Genomic DNA, 19,288 nt, shown 5'->3' with positions numbered 1-19,288 from the left:
TGCACACACATACTCACAAATATAAAAAATAATAATTATGAATGGACAGAGTTGAGATTCATCCCTGAGTTCAGTGCCAGCTGTGGCCAGTGTCTGCCATACCCAATAGTAGTTGTCAGGTATGGACCCAGTGTAGATCTGGACTTTAGGGACTTGCTTCTCAGGAAGTCATGGAGCTGGGGAGTAAATGGAATCTTTCAAATGTGCTGGGAACAGGACTTTCTATGTCTTATAGTTCTAAGGTGGGAGAGAACTCTCCATGGACCCATAAGCGGCAGTAGCCTTCACTGGGTTTGGGGACGAGGGGCTAAGGAGTCAGGTGCTCACTTACCTACTAGGCTGTGTTTTCTCCTAGGCCAGGTCACTGAGAGAGGGCCCAGGGTGCCGTCCCACAGTGAGTCAGCACGTGAGTCAGCCTCAGCCCCATATCTTCACAGTGACTGGGGAGCCTGAAGCTGCTTGTTTACCTAGAAAGCTTGGTCAGAAGCCCAATGCTTGATCAGGGTCCTGTGGAAAGGCTCAGGGCCCTGGCCTGCCTGGGCAATAGAGAGTGCTTTCTGTCAGTACCACCCTGGTTTGCCCAGTTTAGTTAAGTGTGTCCTTTGTACCTCAGTGAAGAGACTTATGTGCTAATGACACACAGCAGGCACATCAAAGTTTAAATAAACTGTGTGAAAGAAGACGGAAGGCTGAGTACTTTCTTCCCAGAATCTGTTTATTTCTGATACGAGGCTGTCGTATACATTGAGTTCCTCAAATGCAAAGTTTGAGATGTGCTGCAGTAGGATCAGCTGCACCGTGGGAAGGATAGGCCAGGAGGGAAAAAAAGGGTTTTTGTTTTTTTAATTTCTCATTGCTTTCATTTTTTTTTCTTAAAAAATGTGCATGCTCTAATGCATAAATGAATCTCAGGAGCTTGGGGGATTCTTGAGAAAGGTCAGCATTTGCTGGGTTGAGCCATTGGCTAAGGCCGTGGTGGTAAGGTAGACTATAATCTCAAATGAACTGCGCAAAGACCTTTTAATCCTAGGTGTCTCTAAGTCCCTTTTCCAGATCTAATCTCCAACTGGGGGCAACTACTGCCTTCTGGATAAAGCAAAGCTAACATCCAACTGGGCCACAAGTTAGCATGCCAGGACCTCACTAGTTGGTTTCTAAAGCTAAACCACATTTCCCCCTAAATCGTGCATGCTTCACGGTGGCCATACCCCAGGTCATGCCCCCCCTACACCCGGCCTTCCGCAGCATCTTGGTTCATGTATTATTTTTTTGTTGGCATGGATATAGCAAAATAAATAATACATCTTTTAAAGACATGACTCCACACTCTGGCTTTGGAAGGAAAAAGTATTTTTGGAGGAAAAACACAGGTCTTATTTTTCTCCAAAAATAGGGAACTGTGTTCTTTTCCAGGCTGCGGAAGACTTTCGTGCACCCCATTCTCACTGTTCCCACTCAGACGCACACTCTGCAGCTGGGGGTCTGTGAGCCTGACCTCTTCAGGTGGTCACAGTGCCTCAGTGTGCCTGCTCTCTGTTCGGGTCCTGTTCCTGCCCCTGGGACTAACTGTGCTCTCCTCATTTCCAGTAAAGGCAGACCTTGCCGAGGGTGCCTGTGTGGATGCTGCCCCGGACACTCTAGGTACCGCGCAACGCTCGCACGGACTGACCACGCTGCACGCTCCTGCTCTCCCTGCTTACTAGAGGTTCAGGGTGAGCCGGCAAGGCGCCCACCCAGCTCTGTGTTCCCCGATGCCCGGGCGCGAGGGGGAGCTGGGCACCTGGCTTCCCCTCCACTCAATGCCCTGTCCTGCTAGAGCAGGGGGCTGGCTGGCTGGGGTTTCTGCTGTGGAAACAGCTCAGTGCCCTTCAGGGAGTGTTTCCTCTGGGGCCGGCCACTCTGATACCTCTACTAGGCACTAAGGACTGATCCTTAGTCAGCGCCTCACTGCAGGAGGCAGCTCGCTGTGTTCTGGGTTCTTCAGACCCACCAAATCCCAGAGGCCACAGCTCCCCTTTTTGACTTGCAGACCTGGTTTAGGGCAGACTGGAAACAGGATGGTGAAAAAGCCTAACTCTTTGCACCTTGACCTCACCTTTCCCATCCCAGTCCCCTGTCTGCTGTCCATGTGTGAAGGCGTCTGTCTTGCTTGCTCTGGGGCCCCTGCCTCCTGGTGTTCTGCCCCTGCCTGTCCCCTACCTGGCTGGTACAGCCCAGCCAAGCACAGGCAGCTGTGGTGCCCCCGCATGGGGGAGCCCCCTTCATGTGCATGTGGCCAGCCGTGCTGAGCAGCATGCTATGCATCTGCACCTGTGCATGCTCGGTGTCCTTCTCCACTGGAGAGGGCTTGAGGACCACTTGCCCGCCCCATGGGCCTCTCTGCTGCTCATGTGACCTGGAGGCAGGTGCTAGTGGGGAGACTATTGCAGCACCAGACAGGGAGCTGGGTGTCTGGGCTTCTCTGGGAGGCAGACTGCTTTGGTCCTGGCTAAGGCTGTCCTGCTTGCCCAGGTATCTGTATCCAGGTGCTTCTGGCCTCACACTGGGTCCTTGGGGCAGAGGCTGAGGTCAGGCTGCTTGGGGAGCCTAAGGGTGGGAAAGGATGTAGCTTTAGGAGCCCTAGCAAGCTCCCCTACCCTATGTGTTCTTACAGAAAGTTTGCTGGACATCCTTGGTCCAGACATGAGCTGGGCAGTTTCTGTGGATGCTGGCCCTTCCGCATTGCTGAGCCTGAGTCTCTGTGTGCTGACCAAGTTAAGGGCCATCTCATGGCTGGTCCCCTTTCAGTTTCATGCTGGGAGGGTAGCAAAAGAGAGAAGCTGGGGTTTGCTTGCTTCCCCAGATCTTCCCTGTGCTCACTGCCTCCGTGTCACCGTGTCATGCCTCTCGCATACAGGGCAGTTCTAGTCACAGACTCATCAGAGTTGTGGAGGATGCTCTGCAGAGCTCCTCACTTTGCATTGGCTTTGTCCTTGGCTTGGTGGCTTTGGAGACTAGAGGTAGCCTGTAAGACTCCATACCTCCATCCAGGCCCCAGGGGTGAGAAAGGCTGGGTGGGGGACTGAGTATCCTAGCAGTGGCAATCTACCTTGTCCCCTCTTCTGTCAAGGCCTCCTTCACAGACCTTAGGTGGGAGCAGCATGGAGAGTTGGGGGCAGCAGAGGCATTTCAGATGGGGAGGCTTCTTCCTGGCTGCTCTGCCCCTGCAGCGAGTGCTCTGCAGCTAGGGGTGGGACTAATGTCCTGGCCTGGCATAGCTTGTGTGACACTTCTCTTGGAGTCTGCAGAAGGAATCATCCCTAGAAGGAAATGGCTGACTTTGAATTCCCCACTTTGAGGGACCTGCAGAAGTCACTTCCAACCCCTCTTTATGCAACCTCACACAGAGGCTGGGGGCCTTGGGAGAAATCTGACTTGCTGCACCAGCTGTTACAGTTCAGTCTGTCTTACAGCAGGAGTCAATGCACACTGGTACTTGAATTTCCTGATTGCAAGCATAAATTATCAGGATTAACTCTCTGGACTTCAGTGAGAAGGTAGCTTGAGACTTGATTTGGACTCATTAATACCAGACTGCCCAGTACAAGCTGTGATTAAAGAGGAGATGGTGGCTCATTTCCCTTCCCTTACTGTGCGTGTTGGAGTGTACAATGTAGGGACCTTGAGTGGAGGGAAGTGTGAGCTCCCACAGCTTGGAGCCTGTCCCTGTGGGCAGGTCAGGAGAGGCCCATTTTCCTGGGTCCAAAGTGGCTCCTGTGATGGAGGGTCTCATAGGAGAAGAGAACATTCTGGAAGTCAGATTACTACCTAAGCTGGACAGGTTTGAGTGTTTTGGTGGGATATGGTGCTACCATGGCTCTCAGCCTGGGTGTGACTATTTTCAGGCGGTCCTAGCATCCAGTTTTCCGTCATCCAGCTGGGATTCTCTGGTGAGAAAGGGTTCAGAGGATCATGTGAACACTGGGTGTCCTTGGTCCTGACATCCTCTGTTGCCCTTCAGCGAGGTACAGAGGTCTAGACTCAGGGTACCTTGCAGCTGCCTTAGTCTCCCTGGGTGGGCTCTGCATTCCTTCTCCCTCTTTTTTCTTTGGAGAGCCTGAGCAGGCACAGATAGTTTCTTAAGGGGAAGGGGCATGAGCTTCAATCACAGTATCCAGGCTGAGTAGACTTGGCACTGTGGCCATCTTACCTGTTACAGTCACCTCTTCCCTGCTTGCTGGACACACGTCTGGCTGGTGGTTCCTGGTGGAATGCACAGTGGGTTGTGAAGAGTGACACTGAGCATTGCAGCTCCCTTGGAGTCACCTCCAAAATGCTGGAAATGCCGCCAGGCTTTATTGTCCCTGGGTCTTGTCTTGGGTACTGCTTGGAATGATGTGGAAGTTCCATGGTTCTTGCATGGCTAATGTGAGCAGATTCCACTTCACGAGAGACCTGCTGCCCCTGGAGTGATAGTGGAGGCAGAGAGGGAGAAAAAGTAGTTTGCCCGAACAGGGCTTGCTGCTACACACAGTGACGGATGGAGGCCACATCTACCTGGAACAGCCCAGCCATGCACCCTCTGCCTTTTGACGTCTGACAGTGGCTGCTGAACTCTGGGGTTAGACCCATTTACGTGGTTATGAAGAAACATGGGGACAAGGGAGACCCTTGAACCTTCAAGAGTTTGGAAACCGCAGCCTGGCTGGAAATAACTTTGTGGGGTGACCACCAATCGCCTCCCTCAATTCATGTAGCCACCACCTGGGGCCAAGGCTGGGGATGGCCAGGCCCGTGACAGTCCAAGTCTGGCCTTAGAGACACCCTGACCCTGCCATCATCCCCAATGCAGAGCTGTTCTGTTGCCCAGATGGATTCTGGTTGGTCTGGAGCCTGGGGATTGGGCAACAGCTCCACAGGGAGGCCAGGGTGTGTCTGAACACATCTCAGCATCCCTGGCTTCCCCTGGCTCTTGGGCAGGAGGTGTTGAGAAACAGGGATGGGGAAAGTACTCTTGGGGGTAGTTGGAAAGGCCAGTAGGGACAGCTGCTGGTCAGGTCAGTACAGACAGAAGATCTTGTGAAGAAGCCTGTGGGTGTCTGGGGACAAAGCTGGCTGACAGGACAGTGGAGAGGTCTCTGACACTATTGAATGGTTTAGGAGTCCCGCCGTCACTTCCCAAGCTCTAGCCACACCTGTGTAGCCCCTTCCCACTGCCCCATGCTTCACCTGGCCACTGCTCTTTGCCCCCAGCGTGGCTGGTGTTTGTTTACTCTCTGGATTTGCTATCCTTCGTGTCTTGTGGGACAGCATTGGCAGTAAACGGACATAGCCTGTTAATTCCAGAGTGACTTCTCTTGCTGTTTTTCTTGTTTGTCTGTTCTGTCTGCCTGTTGGTTTGCGTGGGAGCAGTCAGAAGGTCAGTTTGAAAGATCGTGTCTTCTCCAGCCCCCGAGGCGTGGCTGCCAAGGGGAAGGGGTCACCCCAGGCCCAGACGGTCCGGCGGTCTCCCAGCGCTGACCAGAGTCTCGAGGACAGCCCAAGCAAGGTGCCCAAGAGCTGGAGCTTCGGGGATCGTAGCCGGGCACGCCAAGCTTTCCGTATCAAGGGTGCAGCATCCAGGCAGAACTCAGAAGGTGGGTTGGCACAGCATCATCTTCCCCAAGGGAGGAATATCAGTACTTGGCCTCAGGGTGCAGGTGGCAGCCTCTTGAAGCAGGAATGCCCCCATTCCCTTTTATTGGTCATTTTTTTTTTGAGGTAGGGTTTCACCCTAGCACTTTGAAATAACATCACATAATATGAACTATTTTAACACACACCATCCATTGGTATCTTCTAATCACATTATTTGCAGTGACACCTCTGCCCAAGTGATGGAGAAGAAGCCTAAGGCCCTTAGGTGTCACTCCGTCTGCTCCATCAGCCCCGCCCCGCCCCTGCCCCCATTTCTTTCTGTCAGTTTGTGCATTCTATATGTGTAGTAATGGGCTTTGTGGGGTCCACAGTGGTCACTTCTCACTGAGCATTATGTCCTCCAGGCTCATCCATGTCATGTGTCACTCTTTGCTCCTTTCTCAGCTGGCCAGTGAACTACAGTATCTGGGTGACTGGTGGTTGGCTGATCCTCGCTGACCAGATGTGCCTTTAAATTCTCACATCAGCTTCTCCAGCAGCCTTTGGAGAAAGTCCTGCCAGAATGAGGACACAGAAACAAGGGAGGGACCTCCAGAGCAGCAAGGGCATTAGAGGGGCACACTGATACTCAGCCTGGGATCACAGTGTTGTGACTTGTCCACTCACAGTCTGCAATTCCTTCTACCCAGAAGCAAGCCTCCCAGGGGAGGACATCGTGGAGGACAACAAGAGCTGTAACTGCGAGTTTGTGACTGAGGATCTGACGCCTGGCCTCAAAGTCAGCATCAGGGCCGTGTGGTGAGGGAGCCTGCCCAGCCTGTGTGTGTGTGTGGGGGGGGGGGCGTCATGCCCAGTGGCTGCAGGGGCCAAGCACAGCAACCAAGGGCTGCAGCTTCCAGGAGCACAAAGGGCACCAGAGGAGGCTCCACCATCGCCAGCCCCTGTGAGTTACACCTGTCACCTTGTACCTGGACTGGCATAGAGCCCTGGAGGGCCTGCCATGACCCAGAACCCATGCCCATCTTGGGGCCAAAGGAAAGATTCTGTTTGTGGACAGTAAGAGCTTCCTTACATCAGTGGTTCCATGGTGGAAGGGGCCAACCTTGAGGCTGGGCACTGAGTGGTGTGTGGGGGCCTCAGAGGAGAGTGTATGCTATACCACAGTCTCAGAGCTGTGGGGGACGGGGGTTACAGGCTGGAGAACATGGGACTTCGAAGAACAGCCTCTGGCTGGAGTTCATGTCTCATCCATCCCTACAGTGTTATGAGGTTTCTGGTGTCGAAGCGGAAGTTTAAGGAGAGTCTGCGACCATATGATGTAATGGATGTCATTGAGCAATACTCAGCTGGACATTTGGATATGCTGTCCCGCATCAAGAGCCTGCAATCAAGGCAAGACCCCCAACCTATTAAGACTGGCATGGGAAGGGACCCTAGGCCAAAACACAGACATGGCACAAGGGACACCAGAGTTGGGTAGAAGGGTGCAGGACAAGGGTATTCAGGGCTGGTAAGGGGTGTCCAGAACAGAGGCATTCAGGGCTGGGTGGAGGTGTGCAGGACAGGGTATGCAGGGCGGGGTGGAGGTGTGCAGGACAGGGGTGTGCAGGACTGGGTGGAGGTGTGCAGGACAGGGGTATCCATGGCTGGGTGGAGGTGTGCAGAACAGGGCTATGCAGGGCAGGGCGGAGGTGTGCAAGACAGGGGTATCCAGGGCTGGGTGAAGGTGTGCAGGACAGGGGTATGCAGGGCTGGGTGGAGGTGTGCGGGACAGGGGTATGCAGGGCAGGGTGCAGGTGTGCAGGACAGGTGTATGGAGGGCATGGTGGCGGTGTGCAGGATAGGGGCATCCAGGGCTGGGTGGAGTGTGCAGGACAGGGGTATGCAGGGCTGGGTGGAGATGTGCAGGACAGGGGTATGCAGGGCTGGGTGGAGGTGTGTAGGACAGGGCTATGCAGGGCTGGGTGGAGGTGTGCTGGACAGGGGCATGCAGGGTTGGGTGGAGGTGTGCAGGACAGGGGTATGCAGGGCTCGGTGGAGGTGTGCAGGACAGGGGTATGCAGGCCTGGGGGGAGGTGTGCAGGACAGGGGTATGCAGGGCTGGTTGGAGGTGTGCAGGACATGGGTATGCAGGGCTGGGTGGAGCTGTGCCGGAAAGGTGTATGCACAGCTGGGGGGAGGTTTCAGGACAGGGTTATGCAGGGCTGAGTGGAGTGTGCAGGACAGGGGTTTGCAAGCCTGGGTTGAGGTGTGCAGGACAGGTGTATGCAGGGCTGGGTGGAGGTGTATAGGACAGGGGTATGCAGGGCTGGGTGGAGGTGTGCAGGACAAGGGTATGCAAGGCTGGGTGAGTGTGCAGAACAGGGGTATGCAGAGCTGGGTGGAGGTGTGCAGGACAGGGGTATGCAGGGATGGGTGGAGGTGTGCAACAGGGGTATGCACGTCTGGGTGGAGGTGTGCAGGACAGGGGTATGCAGGCCTGGGGGGAGGTGTGCAGGACAGGGGTATGCAGGGCTGGGTGGAGATGTGCAGGACAGGGGTATGCAGGGCTGGGTGGAGGTGTGTAGGACAGGGCTATGCAGGGCTGGGTGGAGGTGTGCAGGACAGGGGTATGCAGGGCTCGGTGGAGGTGTGCAGGACAGGGGTATGCAGGCCTGGGGGGAGGTGTGCAGGACAGGGGTATGCAGGGCTGGTTGGAGGTGTGCAGGACATGTGTATGCAGGGCTGGGTGGAGCTGTGCCGGAAAGGTGTATGCACAGCTGGGGGGAGGTTTCAGGACAGGGTTATGCAGGGCTGAGTGGAGTGTGCAGGACAGGGGTTTGCAAGCCTGGGTTGAGGTGTGCAGGACAGGTGTATGCAGGGCTGGGTGGAGGTGTATAGGACAGGGGTATGCAGGGCTGGGTGGAGGTGTGCAGGACAAGGGTATGCAAGGCTGGGTGAGTGTGCAGAACAGGGGTATGCAGAGCTGGGTGGAGGTGTGCAGGACAGGGGTATGCAGGGATGGGTGGAGGTGTGCAGGACAGGGGTATGCACGTCTGGGTGGAGGTGTGCAGGACAGGGGTATGCAGGCCTGGGGGGAGGTGTGCAGGACAGGTGTATGCAGGGCTGGTTGGAGGTGTGCAGGACATGGGTATGCAGGGCTGGGTGGAGCTGTGCCGGAAAGGTGTATGCACAGCTGGGGGGAGGTTTCAGGACAGGGTTATGCAGGGCTGAGTGGAGTGTGCAGAACAGGGGTTTGCAAGCCTGGGTTGAGGTGTGCAGGACAGGTGTATGCAGGGCTGGGTGGAGGTGTATAGGACAGGGGTATGCAGGGCTGGGTGGAGGTGTGCAGGACAAGGGTATGCAAGGCTGGGTGAGTGTGCAGAACAGGGGTATGCAGAGCTGGGTGGAGGTGTGCAGGACAGGGGTATCCAGGGCTGGGTGGAGGTGTGCACGACAGGGGTATCCAGGGGTGGGTGGAGGTGTGCAGGACAGGTGTATGCAGGGCAGGGTGGAGGTGTGCATGACAGGGGTATCCAGAGCTGGGTGGAGGTGTATAGGACAGGGGTATGCAGGACTGGGTGGAGGTGTATAGGACAGGGGTATGCAGAGCTGGGTGGAGGTGTGCCGGACAGGGGTATGCAGGGCTGGGTGGAGATGTGCAGGAAAGGGTATGCAAAGCTGGGTGTAGGTGTGCAGGACAGGGGTATGCAGGGCGGGGTGGAGGTGTGCAGGACAGGGGTGTGCAGGGGTGGGTGGAGGTGTGCATGACAGGGGTATGCAGGGCTGGGTGGAGGTGTGCAGGGCATGGGCATCTTGGGCTGGGTGGAGGTGTGCAGGACAGGGGTATGCAGGGCTGGGTGGAGGTGTGCAGGAAAGGGGTATGCAGGGCTGGATGGAGGTGTGCAGGACAGGGGTATGCAGGGCTGGGTGGAGGTGTGCAGGGCATGGGCATCTTGGGCTGGGTGGAGGTGTGCAGGAGAGGGGTATGCAGGGCTGGGTGGAGGTGTGTAGGACAGGGCTATGCAGGGCTGGGTGGAGGTGTGTTGGACAGGGGCATGCAGGGTTGGGTGGAGGTGTGCAGGACAGGGGTATGCAGGGCTTGGTGGAGGTGTGCAGGACAAGGGTATGCACGTCTGGGTGGAGGTGTGCAGGACAGGGGTATGCAGGCCTGGGGGGAGGTGTGCAGGACAGGGGTATGCAGGGCTGGTTGGAGGTGTGCAGGACATGGGTATGCAGGGCTGGGTGGATCTGTGCCAGACAGGGGTATGCACAGCTGGGGGGAGGTTTCAGGACAGGGTTATGCAGGGCTGAGTGGAGTGTGCAGGACAGGGGTTTGCAAGCCTGGGTTGAGGTGTGCAGGACAGGTGTATGCAGGGCTGGGTGGAGGTGTATAGGACAGGGGTATGCAGGGCTGGGTGGAGGTGTGGAGGACAAGGGTATGCAAGGCTGGGTGAGTGTGCAGAACAGGGGTATGCAGAGCTGGGTGGAGGTGTGCAGGACAGGGGTATCCAGGGCTGGGTGGAGGTGTGCACGACAGGGGTATCCAGGGGTGGGTGGAGGTGTGCAGGACAGGTGTACAGGGCAGGGTGGAGGTGTGCATGACAGGGGTATCCAGAGCTGGGTGGAGTGTGCAGGACAGGGGTATGCAGGGCTGGGTGGAGGTGTGCAGGGTATGGGCATCCTGGGCTGGGTGGAGGAGTGCAGGACAGGGGTATGCAGGGCTGGGTGGAGGTGTGCAGGACAGGGGTATGCAGGGCTGGATGGAGGTGTGCAGGACAGGGGTATGCAGGGCTGGGTGGAGGTGTATAGGACAGGGGTATGCAGGACTGGGTGGAGGTGTATAGGACAGGGGTATGCAGAGCTGGGTGGAGGTGTGCCGGACAGGGATATGCAGGGCTGGGTGGAGATGTGCAGGAAAGGGGTATGCAAAGCTGGGTGGAGGTGTGCAGGACAGGGGTATGCAGGGCGGGGTGGAGGTGTGCAGGACAGGGGTGTGCAGGGGTGGGTGGAGGTGTGCAGGACAGGGGTATCCATGGCTGGGTGGAGGTGTGCAGAACAGGGCTATGCAGGGCTGGGTGGAGGTGTGCATGACAGGGGTATCCAGGGCTGGGTGGAGTGTGCAGGACAGGGGTTTGCAGGGCTGGGTGGAGGTGTGCAGGGCATGGGCATCCTGGGCTGGGTGGAGGTGTGCAGGACAGGGGTATGCAGGGCTGGGTGGAGGTGTGCAGGACAGGGGTATGCAGGGCTGGGTGGAGGTGTGCAGGACAGGGGTATGCAGGGCTGGGTGGAGGTGTGCAGGGCATGGGCATCCTGGGCTGGGTGGAGGTGTGCAGGACAGGGGTATGCAGGGCTGGGTGGAGGTGGGCAGGAGAGGGGTATGCAAGTCTGGGTGGAGGTGTACAGGACAGGAGTATGCAGGGCTGGGTGGACGTGTTGCAGGACATGGGTATGCAGGGCTGGGTGTAGCTGTGCCGGACAGGTGTATGCACAGCTGGGGGGAGGTTGCAGGACAGGGTTATGCAGGGCTGAGTGGAGTGTGCAGGACAGGGGTTTGTAGGGCAGGGTGTAGGTGTGCAGGACAGGGGTATGCAGGGCTGGGTTGAGGTGTGCAGGACAGGGTTATGCAGGGCTGGGTGGAGGTGTATAAGACAGGGGAATGCAGGGCTGGGTGGAGGTGTGCAGGACAGGGGTATGCAAGGCTGGGTGGAGTGTGCAGGACAGGGGTATGCAGGGCTGGGTGGAGGTGTGCAGGAGAGGGGTATGCAGGGCTGGGTGGAGGTGTATAGGACAGGGGTATGCAGGGCTGGGTGGAGATGTGCAGGACAGGGGTATGCAGGGCTGGGTGGAGGTGTGCAGGACAGGGGTATGCAGGTCTGGGTAGAGGTGTGCAGGACAGGGGTATGCAGGGATGGGTGGAAGTGTGCAGGACAGTTGCATCCAGGGCTGGGTGGAGGTGTGCAGGACAGGGACATCCTGGGCTGGGTGGAGGAGTGCAGGACAGGGGTATGCAGGGCTGGGTGGAGGAATGCAGGACAGGGGTATGCAGGGCTGGGTGGAGGTGTGCAGGACAGGGGTATGCAGGGCTTGGTGGTGGTGTACAGAACATAGGTATCCAGGGCTGGGTGGAGGTGTGTAGGACAGGGGTATGCAGGGCTGGGTGGAGGTGTGCAGGGCAGGGGTATGCAGGGCAGGGTGGAGTGTCCAGGAAAGGCGTTTGCAGGGCAGGGTGTAGGTTGCAGGACAGGGGTATGCAGGGCTGGGTGGAGGTGTGCAGGAGAGGGGTATGCAGGGCTGGGTGGAGTTGTGCAGGACAGGGGTATGCAGGGCTGGGTGGAGGTGTGCAGGACAGGGGTATCCATGTCTGGATGGAGGTGTGCAGAACAGGGGTATGCAGCGCAGGGTGGAGGTGTGCAGGACAGGGGTATGCAGGGTGGGTGGAGGTGTGCAGGACAGGGGTATGCAGGGCTGGGTGGAGGTGTTCAGGATAGGGGTATGCAGGGCTCGGTGGAGGTGTGCAGAACAGGGGTATGCACGTCTGGGTGGAGGTGTGCAGGACAGGGGTATGCAGGCCTGGGAGGAGCTGTGCAGGACAGGGGAATGCCAGGCTGGTTGGAGGTGTGCAGGACATGGGTATGCAGGGCTGGGTGGAGCTGTGCCGGACAGGTGTATGCACAGCTGGGGGGAGGTTTCAGGACAGGGTTATGCAGGGCTGAGTGGAGTGTGCAGGACAGGGGTTTGCAAGGCTGGGTTGAGGTGTGCAGGACAGGTCTATGCAGGGCTGGGTTTAGGTGTATAGGACAGGGGTATGCAGGGCTGGGTGGAGGTGTGCAGGACAGGAGTATGCAAGGCTGGGTGAGTGTGCAGAACAGGGGTATGCAGGGCTGGGTGCAGGTGTGCAGGACAGAGGTATCCAGGGCTGGGTTGAGGTGTGCAGGACAGTGGTATCCTGGGCTGGGTGGAGTTGTGCATGACAGGGGTATCCAGGGGTGGGTGGAGGTGTGCAGGACAGGGGTATGCAGGGCTGGGTGAAGTTGTATAGGACAAGAGTATGCAGGACTGGGTGGAGGTGTATAGGACAGGGTTATGCAGAGCTGGGTGGAGGTGTGCCGGACAGGGGTATGCAGGGCTGGGTGGAGATGTGCAGGAAAAGGGTATGCAAAGCTGGGTGGAAGTGTGCAGGACAGGGGTATGCAGTGCTGGGTGGAGGTGTGCAGGACAGGGCTGTGCAGGGCTGGGTGGAGGTGTGCAGGACAGGGGTATCCATGGCTGGGTGGAGGTGTGCAGAACAGGGCTATGCAGGGAAGGGTGCAGGTGTGCAGGACAGGGGTATCCAGGGCTGGATGAAGGTGTGCAGGACAGGGGTATGCAGGGCTGGGTGGAGGTGTGCAGGACAGTGGTATGCAGGGCAGGGTGCAGGTGTGCAGGACAGGCGTATGGAGGGCATGGTGGTGGTGTGCAGGACAGGGGTATCCAGGGCTGGGTGGAGTGTGCAGGATAGGGGCATACAGGGCTGGGTCGAGTGTGCAGGACAGGGGTATGCAGGGCCGGGGGTAGATGTGCAGGACAGCGGTATGCAGGGTTGGGTGGAGGTGTGTAGGACAGGGCTATGCAGGGCTGGGGGGAGGTGTGATGGACAGGGGCATGCAGGGTGGGTGGAGGTGTGCAGGACAGGGGTATGCAGGGCTCGGTGGAGGTGTGCAGGACAGGGGTATGCACGTCTGGGTGGAGGTGTGCAGGACAGGGGTATGCAGGCCTGTGGGGAGGTGTGCAGGACAGGGGTATGCAGGGCTGGTTGGAGGTGTGCAGGACATGGGTATGCAGGGCTGGGTGGAGCTGTGCAGGACAGGTGTATGGACAGCTGGGGGGAGGTTTCAGGACAGGGTTATGCAGGGCTGAGTGGAGTGTGCAGGACAGGTGTTTGCAAGGCTGGGTTGAGGTGTGCAGGACAGGGGTATGCAGGGCTGGGTGGAGGTGTATAGGACAGGGGTATGCAGGACTGGGTGGAGGTGTATAGGACAGGGGTATGCAGAGCTGGGTGGAGGTGTGCCGGACAGGGATATGCAGGGCTGGGTGGAGATGTGCAGTAAAGGGGTATGCAAAGCTGGGTGGAGGTGTGCAGGACAGGGGTATGCAGGGCGGGGTGGAGGTGTGCAGGACAGGGGTGTGCAGGGGTGGGTGGAGGTGTGCAGGACAGGGGTATCCATGGCTGGGTGGAGGTGTGCAGAACAGGACTATGCAGGGCTGGGTGGAGGTGTGCATGACAGGGGTATCCAGGGCTGGGTGGAGTGTGCAGGACAGGGGTTTGCAGGGCTGGGTGGAGGTGTGCAGGGCATGGGCATCCTGGGCTGGGTGGAGGTGTGCAGGACAGGGGTATGCAGGGCTGGGTGGAGGTGTGCAGGACAGGGGTATGCAGGGCTGGGTGGAGGTGTGCAGGACAGGGGTATGCAGGGCTGGGTGGAGGTGTGCAGGGCATGGGCATCCTGGGCTGGGTGGAGGTGTGCAGGACAGGGGTATGCAGGGCTGGGTGGAGGTGGGCAGGAGAGGGGTATGCAAGTCTGGGTGGAGGTGTACAGGACAGGAGTATGCAGGGCTGGGTGGACGTGTTGCAGGACATGGGTATGCAGGGCTGGGTGGAGCTGTGCCGGACAGGTGTATGGACAGCTGGGGGGAGGTTTCAGGACAGGGTTATGCAGGGCTGAGTGGAGTGTGCAGGACAGGTGTTTGCAAGGCTGGGTTGAGGTGTGCAGGACAGGTGTATGCAGGGCTGGGTGGAGGTGTATAGGACAGGGGTATGCAGGGCTTGGTGGAGGTGTGCAGGACAGGGTTATGCAGGGCTGAGTGGAGAGTTCAGGACAGGGGTTTGCAGGGCAGGGTGTAGGTTGCAGGACAGGGGTATGCAGTGCTGGGTTGAGGTGTGCAGGATAGGGGTATGCAGGGCTGGGTGGAGATGTATAGTATAGGGGTATGCAGGGCTGGGAGGAGGTGTATAGGATAGGGGTATGCAGGGCTGGGTGGAGGTGTGCAGGACAGGAGTATGCAAGGCTGGGTGGATTGTGCAGGACAGGGGTATCCATGGCTGTGTGGAGGTGTGCAGGACAGGCATATGCAGGGCCAGGTGGAGGTGTGCAGGACAGGGGTATGAAGGGCTGGGTGGACATGTCGCAGGACATGGGTATGCAGGGCTGCGTGGAGCTGTGCCAGACAAGGGTATGCACAGCTGGGGGGAGGTTGCAGGACAGGGTTATGAAGGGCTGAGTGGAGAGTGCAGGACAGGGGTTTGCAGGGCAGGGTGTAGGTTGCAGGACAGGGGAATGCAGTGCTGGGTGGAGGTGTGCAGGCCAGGGTTATGCAGGGCCTGGTGGAGGTGTGCAGGACATGGGTATGCAGGGCTGGGTGGAGCTGTGCTAGATTGGGGTATGCACAGCTGGGGGGAGGTTGCAGGACAGGGTTATGCAGGGCTGAGTGGAGAGTGCAGGACAGGGGTTTGCAGAGCAGGGTGTAGGTTGCAGGACAGGGGTATGCAGGGCTGGGTTGAGGTGTGCAGGACAGGGGTATGTAGAGCTGGGTGGAGGTGTATAGGATAGGGGTATGCAGGGCTGGGTGGAGGTGTGCAGGACATTGGTATGCAGGGCTGGGTGGAGGTGTATAGGACTTCGGTATGCAGGGCTGGGGGGAGGTGTGCAGGACAGGAGTATGCAAGGCTGGGTGGAGTGTGCAGGACAGTGGTATCCATGGCTGGGTAGGTGTGCAGGACAGGCATATGCAGGGCCGGGTGGAGGTGTGCAGGACAGGGGTATCCAGGGCTTGGTGGAGGTGTGCAGGACAGTGGTATGCAGGGCTCGGTGGAGGTGTGCATGACAGGTGTATCCAGGGCTGGGTGGAGTGTGTAGGATAGGGGTATGCAGGGCTGGTTGCAGGTGTGCAGGAAAGGGGTATGCAGGGCTTGGTGGAGGTGTGCAGTACCGGGTTATGCAGGGCTGGTTGGAGGTGTGCAGGAGAGGGGTATCCAGGGCTGGGTGGAGTGTGCAGGATAGGGGCATCCATGGCTCGGTGGAGTGTGCCGGACAGGGGTATGGAGGGCTGCGTGGAGATGTGCAGGACAGGGGTATGCAGCGCCGGGTGGAGTGTGCAGGATAGCGGTATCCATGGCTGGGTGGAGTGTGCAGGATAGGGGTATCCTGGGCTGGATGGAAGTGTACAGGACAGGTGTATGCAGGGTGGGTGGAGGTGGGCAGGACAGGGGTATGCAGGGCTGGGTGGAGGTGTGCAGGACAGGTTTATGCAGGGCTGGGTGGAAGTGTGCAGGACAGGGGTATGCAGGTCTGGGTGGAGGTGTACAGGAGAGGGGTATGCAAGGCTGGGTGGAGGTGTGCAGGACAGGGGTATGCAGGGCTGGGTGTTCGTGTCACAGGACATGGGTATGCAGGGCTGCGTGGAGCTGTGCCGGACAGGGGTATGCACAGCTGGGGGGAGGTTGCAGGACAGGGTTATGCAGGGCTGAGTGGAGTGTGCAGGATGGGGCATCCAGGGCTGGGTGGAGTGTTCAGAACAGGGGTATGCAGCGCAGGGTGGAGGTGTGCAGGACAGGGGTATCCAGGGCTGGGTGGAGGTGTGCAGGACAGGGGTGTGCAGGCCTGGGGGGAGGTGTTCAGGACAGGGCTATGCAGGGCAGGGTGGAGGTGTGCAGGACAGGGGTATGCAGGCCTGGGTGGAGGTGTTCAGACAGGGCTATGCAGGGCTGGGTGGAGGTGTGCAGGACAGGGGTATGCAGGGCTGGGTGGAGGTGTGCAGGACAGGGGTATGCAAGGCTGGGTGGAGGTGTGCAGGACAGGGGTATGCAGGGCTGTGTGGACGTGTCGCAGGACATGGGTATGCATGGCTGGGTGGATCTGTGCCAGACAGGGGTATGCACAGCTGGGGGGAGGTTGCAGGACAGGGTTATGCAGGGTTGAGTGGAGTGTGCAGGACAGGGCTTTGCAGGGCAGGGTGTAGGTGTGCAGGACAGTGTTATGCAGTGCTGGGTGGAGGTGTATAGGACAGGGGTATGCAGGGCTAGGTGGAGCTGTGCAGGACAGGTGTATGCAAGGCTGGGTGGAGTGTGCAGGGCCGGGGTATGGAGGGCTGGGTCCAGGTGTGCAGGACAAGGGTATCCATGGCTCGGTGGATTTGTCCAGGACAGTGATATGCAGGGCCGGGTTCGAGGTGTGCAGGACACGGGTATCGAGGGCTGGGTGGAGGTGTGCAGGACAGGGGTATGCAGGGCTGGGTGGAGTTCTGCAGGACAGGGCTATGCAGGGCTGGTTGGAGGTGTGCTGGACAGGGGCATGCAGGGCTGGGTGGAGGTGTGCAGGACAGGGGTTTGCAGGGCTGGGTGGAGGTGTTTAGGATAGGGGTATGCAGGGCTGGGTGGAGGTGTGCATGACAGGGGTATCCTGGGCTGGGTGGAGGTGTATAGGACAGGGGTATGCAGGGCTGGGTGGAGGTGTGAAGGACAGGGGTATACAGGGCGGGGTGGAGGTGTGCAGGACAGGGGTATGCAGGGCTGGGTGGAGGTGTGCAGCACAGGGGTATCCAGGGCTGGGTGGAGGTGTCCAGGATAGCGGTATGCAGGGCTGGGTGGAGGTGAGAAGGACAGGGGTATGCAGGGCTGGGTGGTAGTGTGCAGGACAGGGGTATGCAGGGCTGTGAGGAGGTGTTCAGGACAGGAATATGCAGGGTTGGGTGGAGGTGTGCAGAAAAGGGGTATGCAGGGCTGGGGGGAGGTGTGCAGGACAGGTGTATGCTGGGCTGGGTGGAGGTGTGCAGTACAGGGTTATGCAGGGCTTGGTGGAGGTGTGCCGGGCATGGGCATCCTGGGTGGGTGTAGGTGTGCAGGACAGGTGTATGCAGGGCTGGGTGGATGTTTGCAGGACAGGTATGAAGGGCTGGGTGGAGGTGTGCAGGACAGGGGTATGCAGGTCTGGGTGGAGGTGTGCAGGACAGGGGAATGTAGGGGTGGTTGGAGGTGTGCAGGACAGGGGTATACAGGGCTGGGTGGAGGTGTCCAGGACATGGGTATGCAGGGCTGGGTGGAGCTGTGCCGGACAGGGGTATGCACAGCTGGGGGGAGGTTCCAGGACAGGGTTATGCAGGGCTGAGTGGAGTGTGCAGGACAGGGGTTTGCAGGTCAGGGTGTATGTGTGCAGGATAGGGGTATGCAGGGCTGAGTTTAGGTGTGCAGTACAGGGGTATGCAGGGCTGGGTGGAGGTGTGCAGGAAACGGGTATCCAGGGCTGGGTGGGGGTGTGCAGGATAGGGGTATGCAGGGCTGGGTGGAGGTGTGCAGGGCAGGGGTATCCATGGCTGGGTGGAGGTGTGCAGAACAGGGGTATGCCAGGCTGGGTGGAGGTGTGCAGGAAAGGGGTATGCAGGGATGGGTGGAGGTGTGCAGAACAGGGGTATCCATGGCTGGGTGGAGGTGTGCAGAACAGGGGTATGCAGGGCAGGGTGGAGGTGTGCAGAACAGGGGTATGCAGGGCTGGGTGGAGGTGTGCAGGACAGGGGTATGCAGGGCTGGGTGGAGGTGTGCAGGACAGGGGTATGCAGGGCAGGGTGCAGGTGTGCAGGAGAGGCGTATGGAGTGCATGGTGGCGGTGTGCAGGACAGGGGTATCCAGGGCTGGGTGGATGGTGCAGGATAGGGGCATCCAGGGCTGGGTGGAGGTGTGCAGGACAGGGGTATGCAGCGCTCGGTAGAGGTGTGCAGGACCGCGGTATGCACGTCTGGGTGTAGGCGTGCAGGACAGGGGTATGCAGGGCTGGTTGGAGGTGTGCAGGACATGGGTATGCAGGGCTGGGTGGAGCTGTGCCGGAGAGGTGTATGCACAGCTGGGGGGAGGTTTCAGCACAGGGTTATGCAGGGCTGAGTGGAGTGTGCAGGACAGGGGTTTGCAAGGCTGGGTTGAGGTGTGCAGGAAAGGTGTATGCTTGGCTGGGTGGAGGTGTGTAGGACAGGGGTATGTAGGGCTGGGTGGAGGTGTGCATGACAGGGGTATCCAGGGCTGGGTGGAGGTGTGCACGACAGGGGTATGCAGGGCTGTGTGGAGGTGTGCAGGACAGGGTTATGCAGGGCCTGGTGGAGGTGTGCAGGACATGGGTATGCAGGGCTGGGTGGAGCTGTGCTAGATTGGGGTATGCACAGCTGGGGGGAGGTTGCAGGACAGGGTTATGCAGGGCTGAGTGGAGAGTGGAGGACAGGGGTTTGCAGAGCAGGGTGTAGGTTGCAGGACAGGGGTATGCAGGGCTGGGTTGAGGTGTGCAGGACAGGGGTATGTAGAGCTGGGTGGAGGTGTATAGGATAGGGGTATGCAGGGCTGGGTGGAGGTGTGCAGGACATGGGTATGCAGGGCTGGGTGGAGTGTGCAGGACAGTGGTATCCATGGCTGGGTAGGTGTGCAGGACAGGCATATGCAGGGCCGGGTGGAGGTGTGCAGGACAGGGGTATCCAGGGCTGGGTGGAGTGTGCAGGACAGTGGTATCCATGGCTGGGTAGGTGTGGAGGACAGGCATATGCAAGGCCGGGTGGAGGTGTGCAGGACAGGGGTATCCAGGGCTGGGTGGATGTGTGCAGGACAGTGGTATGCAGGGCTCGGTGGAGGTGTGCATGACAGGTGTATCCAGGGATGGGTGAAGTGTGTAGGATAGGGGTATGC

At 58.8% G+C, this 19,288-nt stretch overlaps 1 protein-coding gene across 18 annotated transcripts in view; it reads left to right on the top strand.

Moving 5' to 3' along the window:
• Window positions 1-19,288, top strand: part of Kcnq2 (potassium voltage-gated channel subfamily Q member 2) — an 88,153-nt gene that overhangs the window by 44,802 nt on the left and 24,063 nt on the right. For 6 of the 18 annotated variants that reach the window (XM_045156757.1, XM_045156756.1, XM_045156748.1 and 3 more), the window contains 4 exons: window positions 1,588-1,641; window positions 5,392-5,615; window positions 6,306-6,414; window positions 6,877-7,008. In XM_045156757.1, coding sequence (XP_045012692.1) covers window positions 1,588-1,641; window positions 5,392-5,615; window positions 6,306-6,414; window positions 6,877-7,008 — 519 coding nt within the window. The remainder of the gene's footprint in view (window positions 1-1,587; window positions 1,642-5,391; window positions 5,616-6,305; window positions 6,415-6,876; window positions 7,009-19,288) is intronic. The other 12 variants (XM_045156749.1, XM_045156753.1, XM_045156744.1 and 9 more) reach the window with 6 other exon arrangements.

Source organism: Jaculus jaculus, chromosome 8 (assembly GCF_020740685.1).
Source record: "Jaculus jaculus isolate mJacJac1 chromosome 8, mJacJac1.mat.Y.cur, whole genome shotgun sequence".
In the NCBI taxonomy this organism is placed as follows: domain Eukaryota; kingdom Metazoa; phylum Chordata; class Mammalia; order Rodentia; family Dipodidae; genus Jaculus; species Jaculus jaculus.
This window is presented reverse-complemented; position numbering and strand designations above follow the sequence as displayed.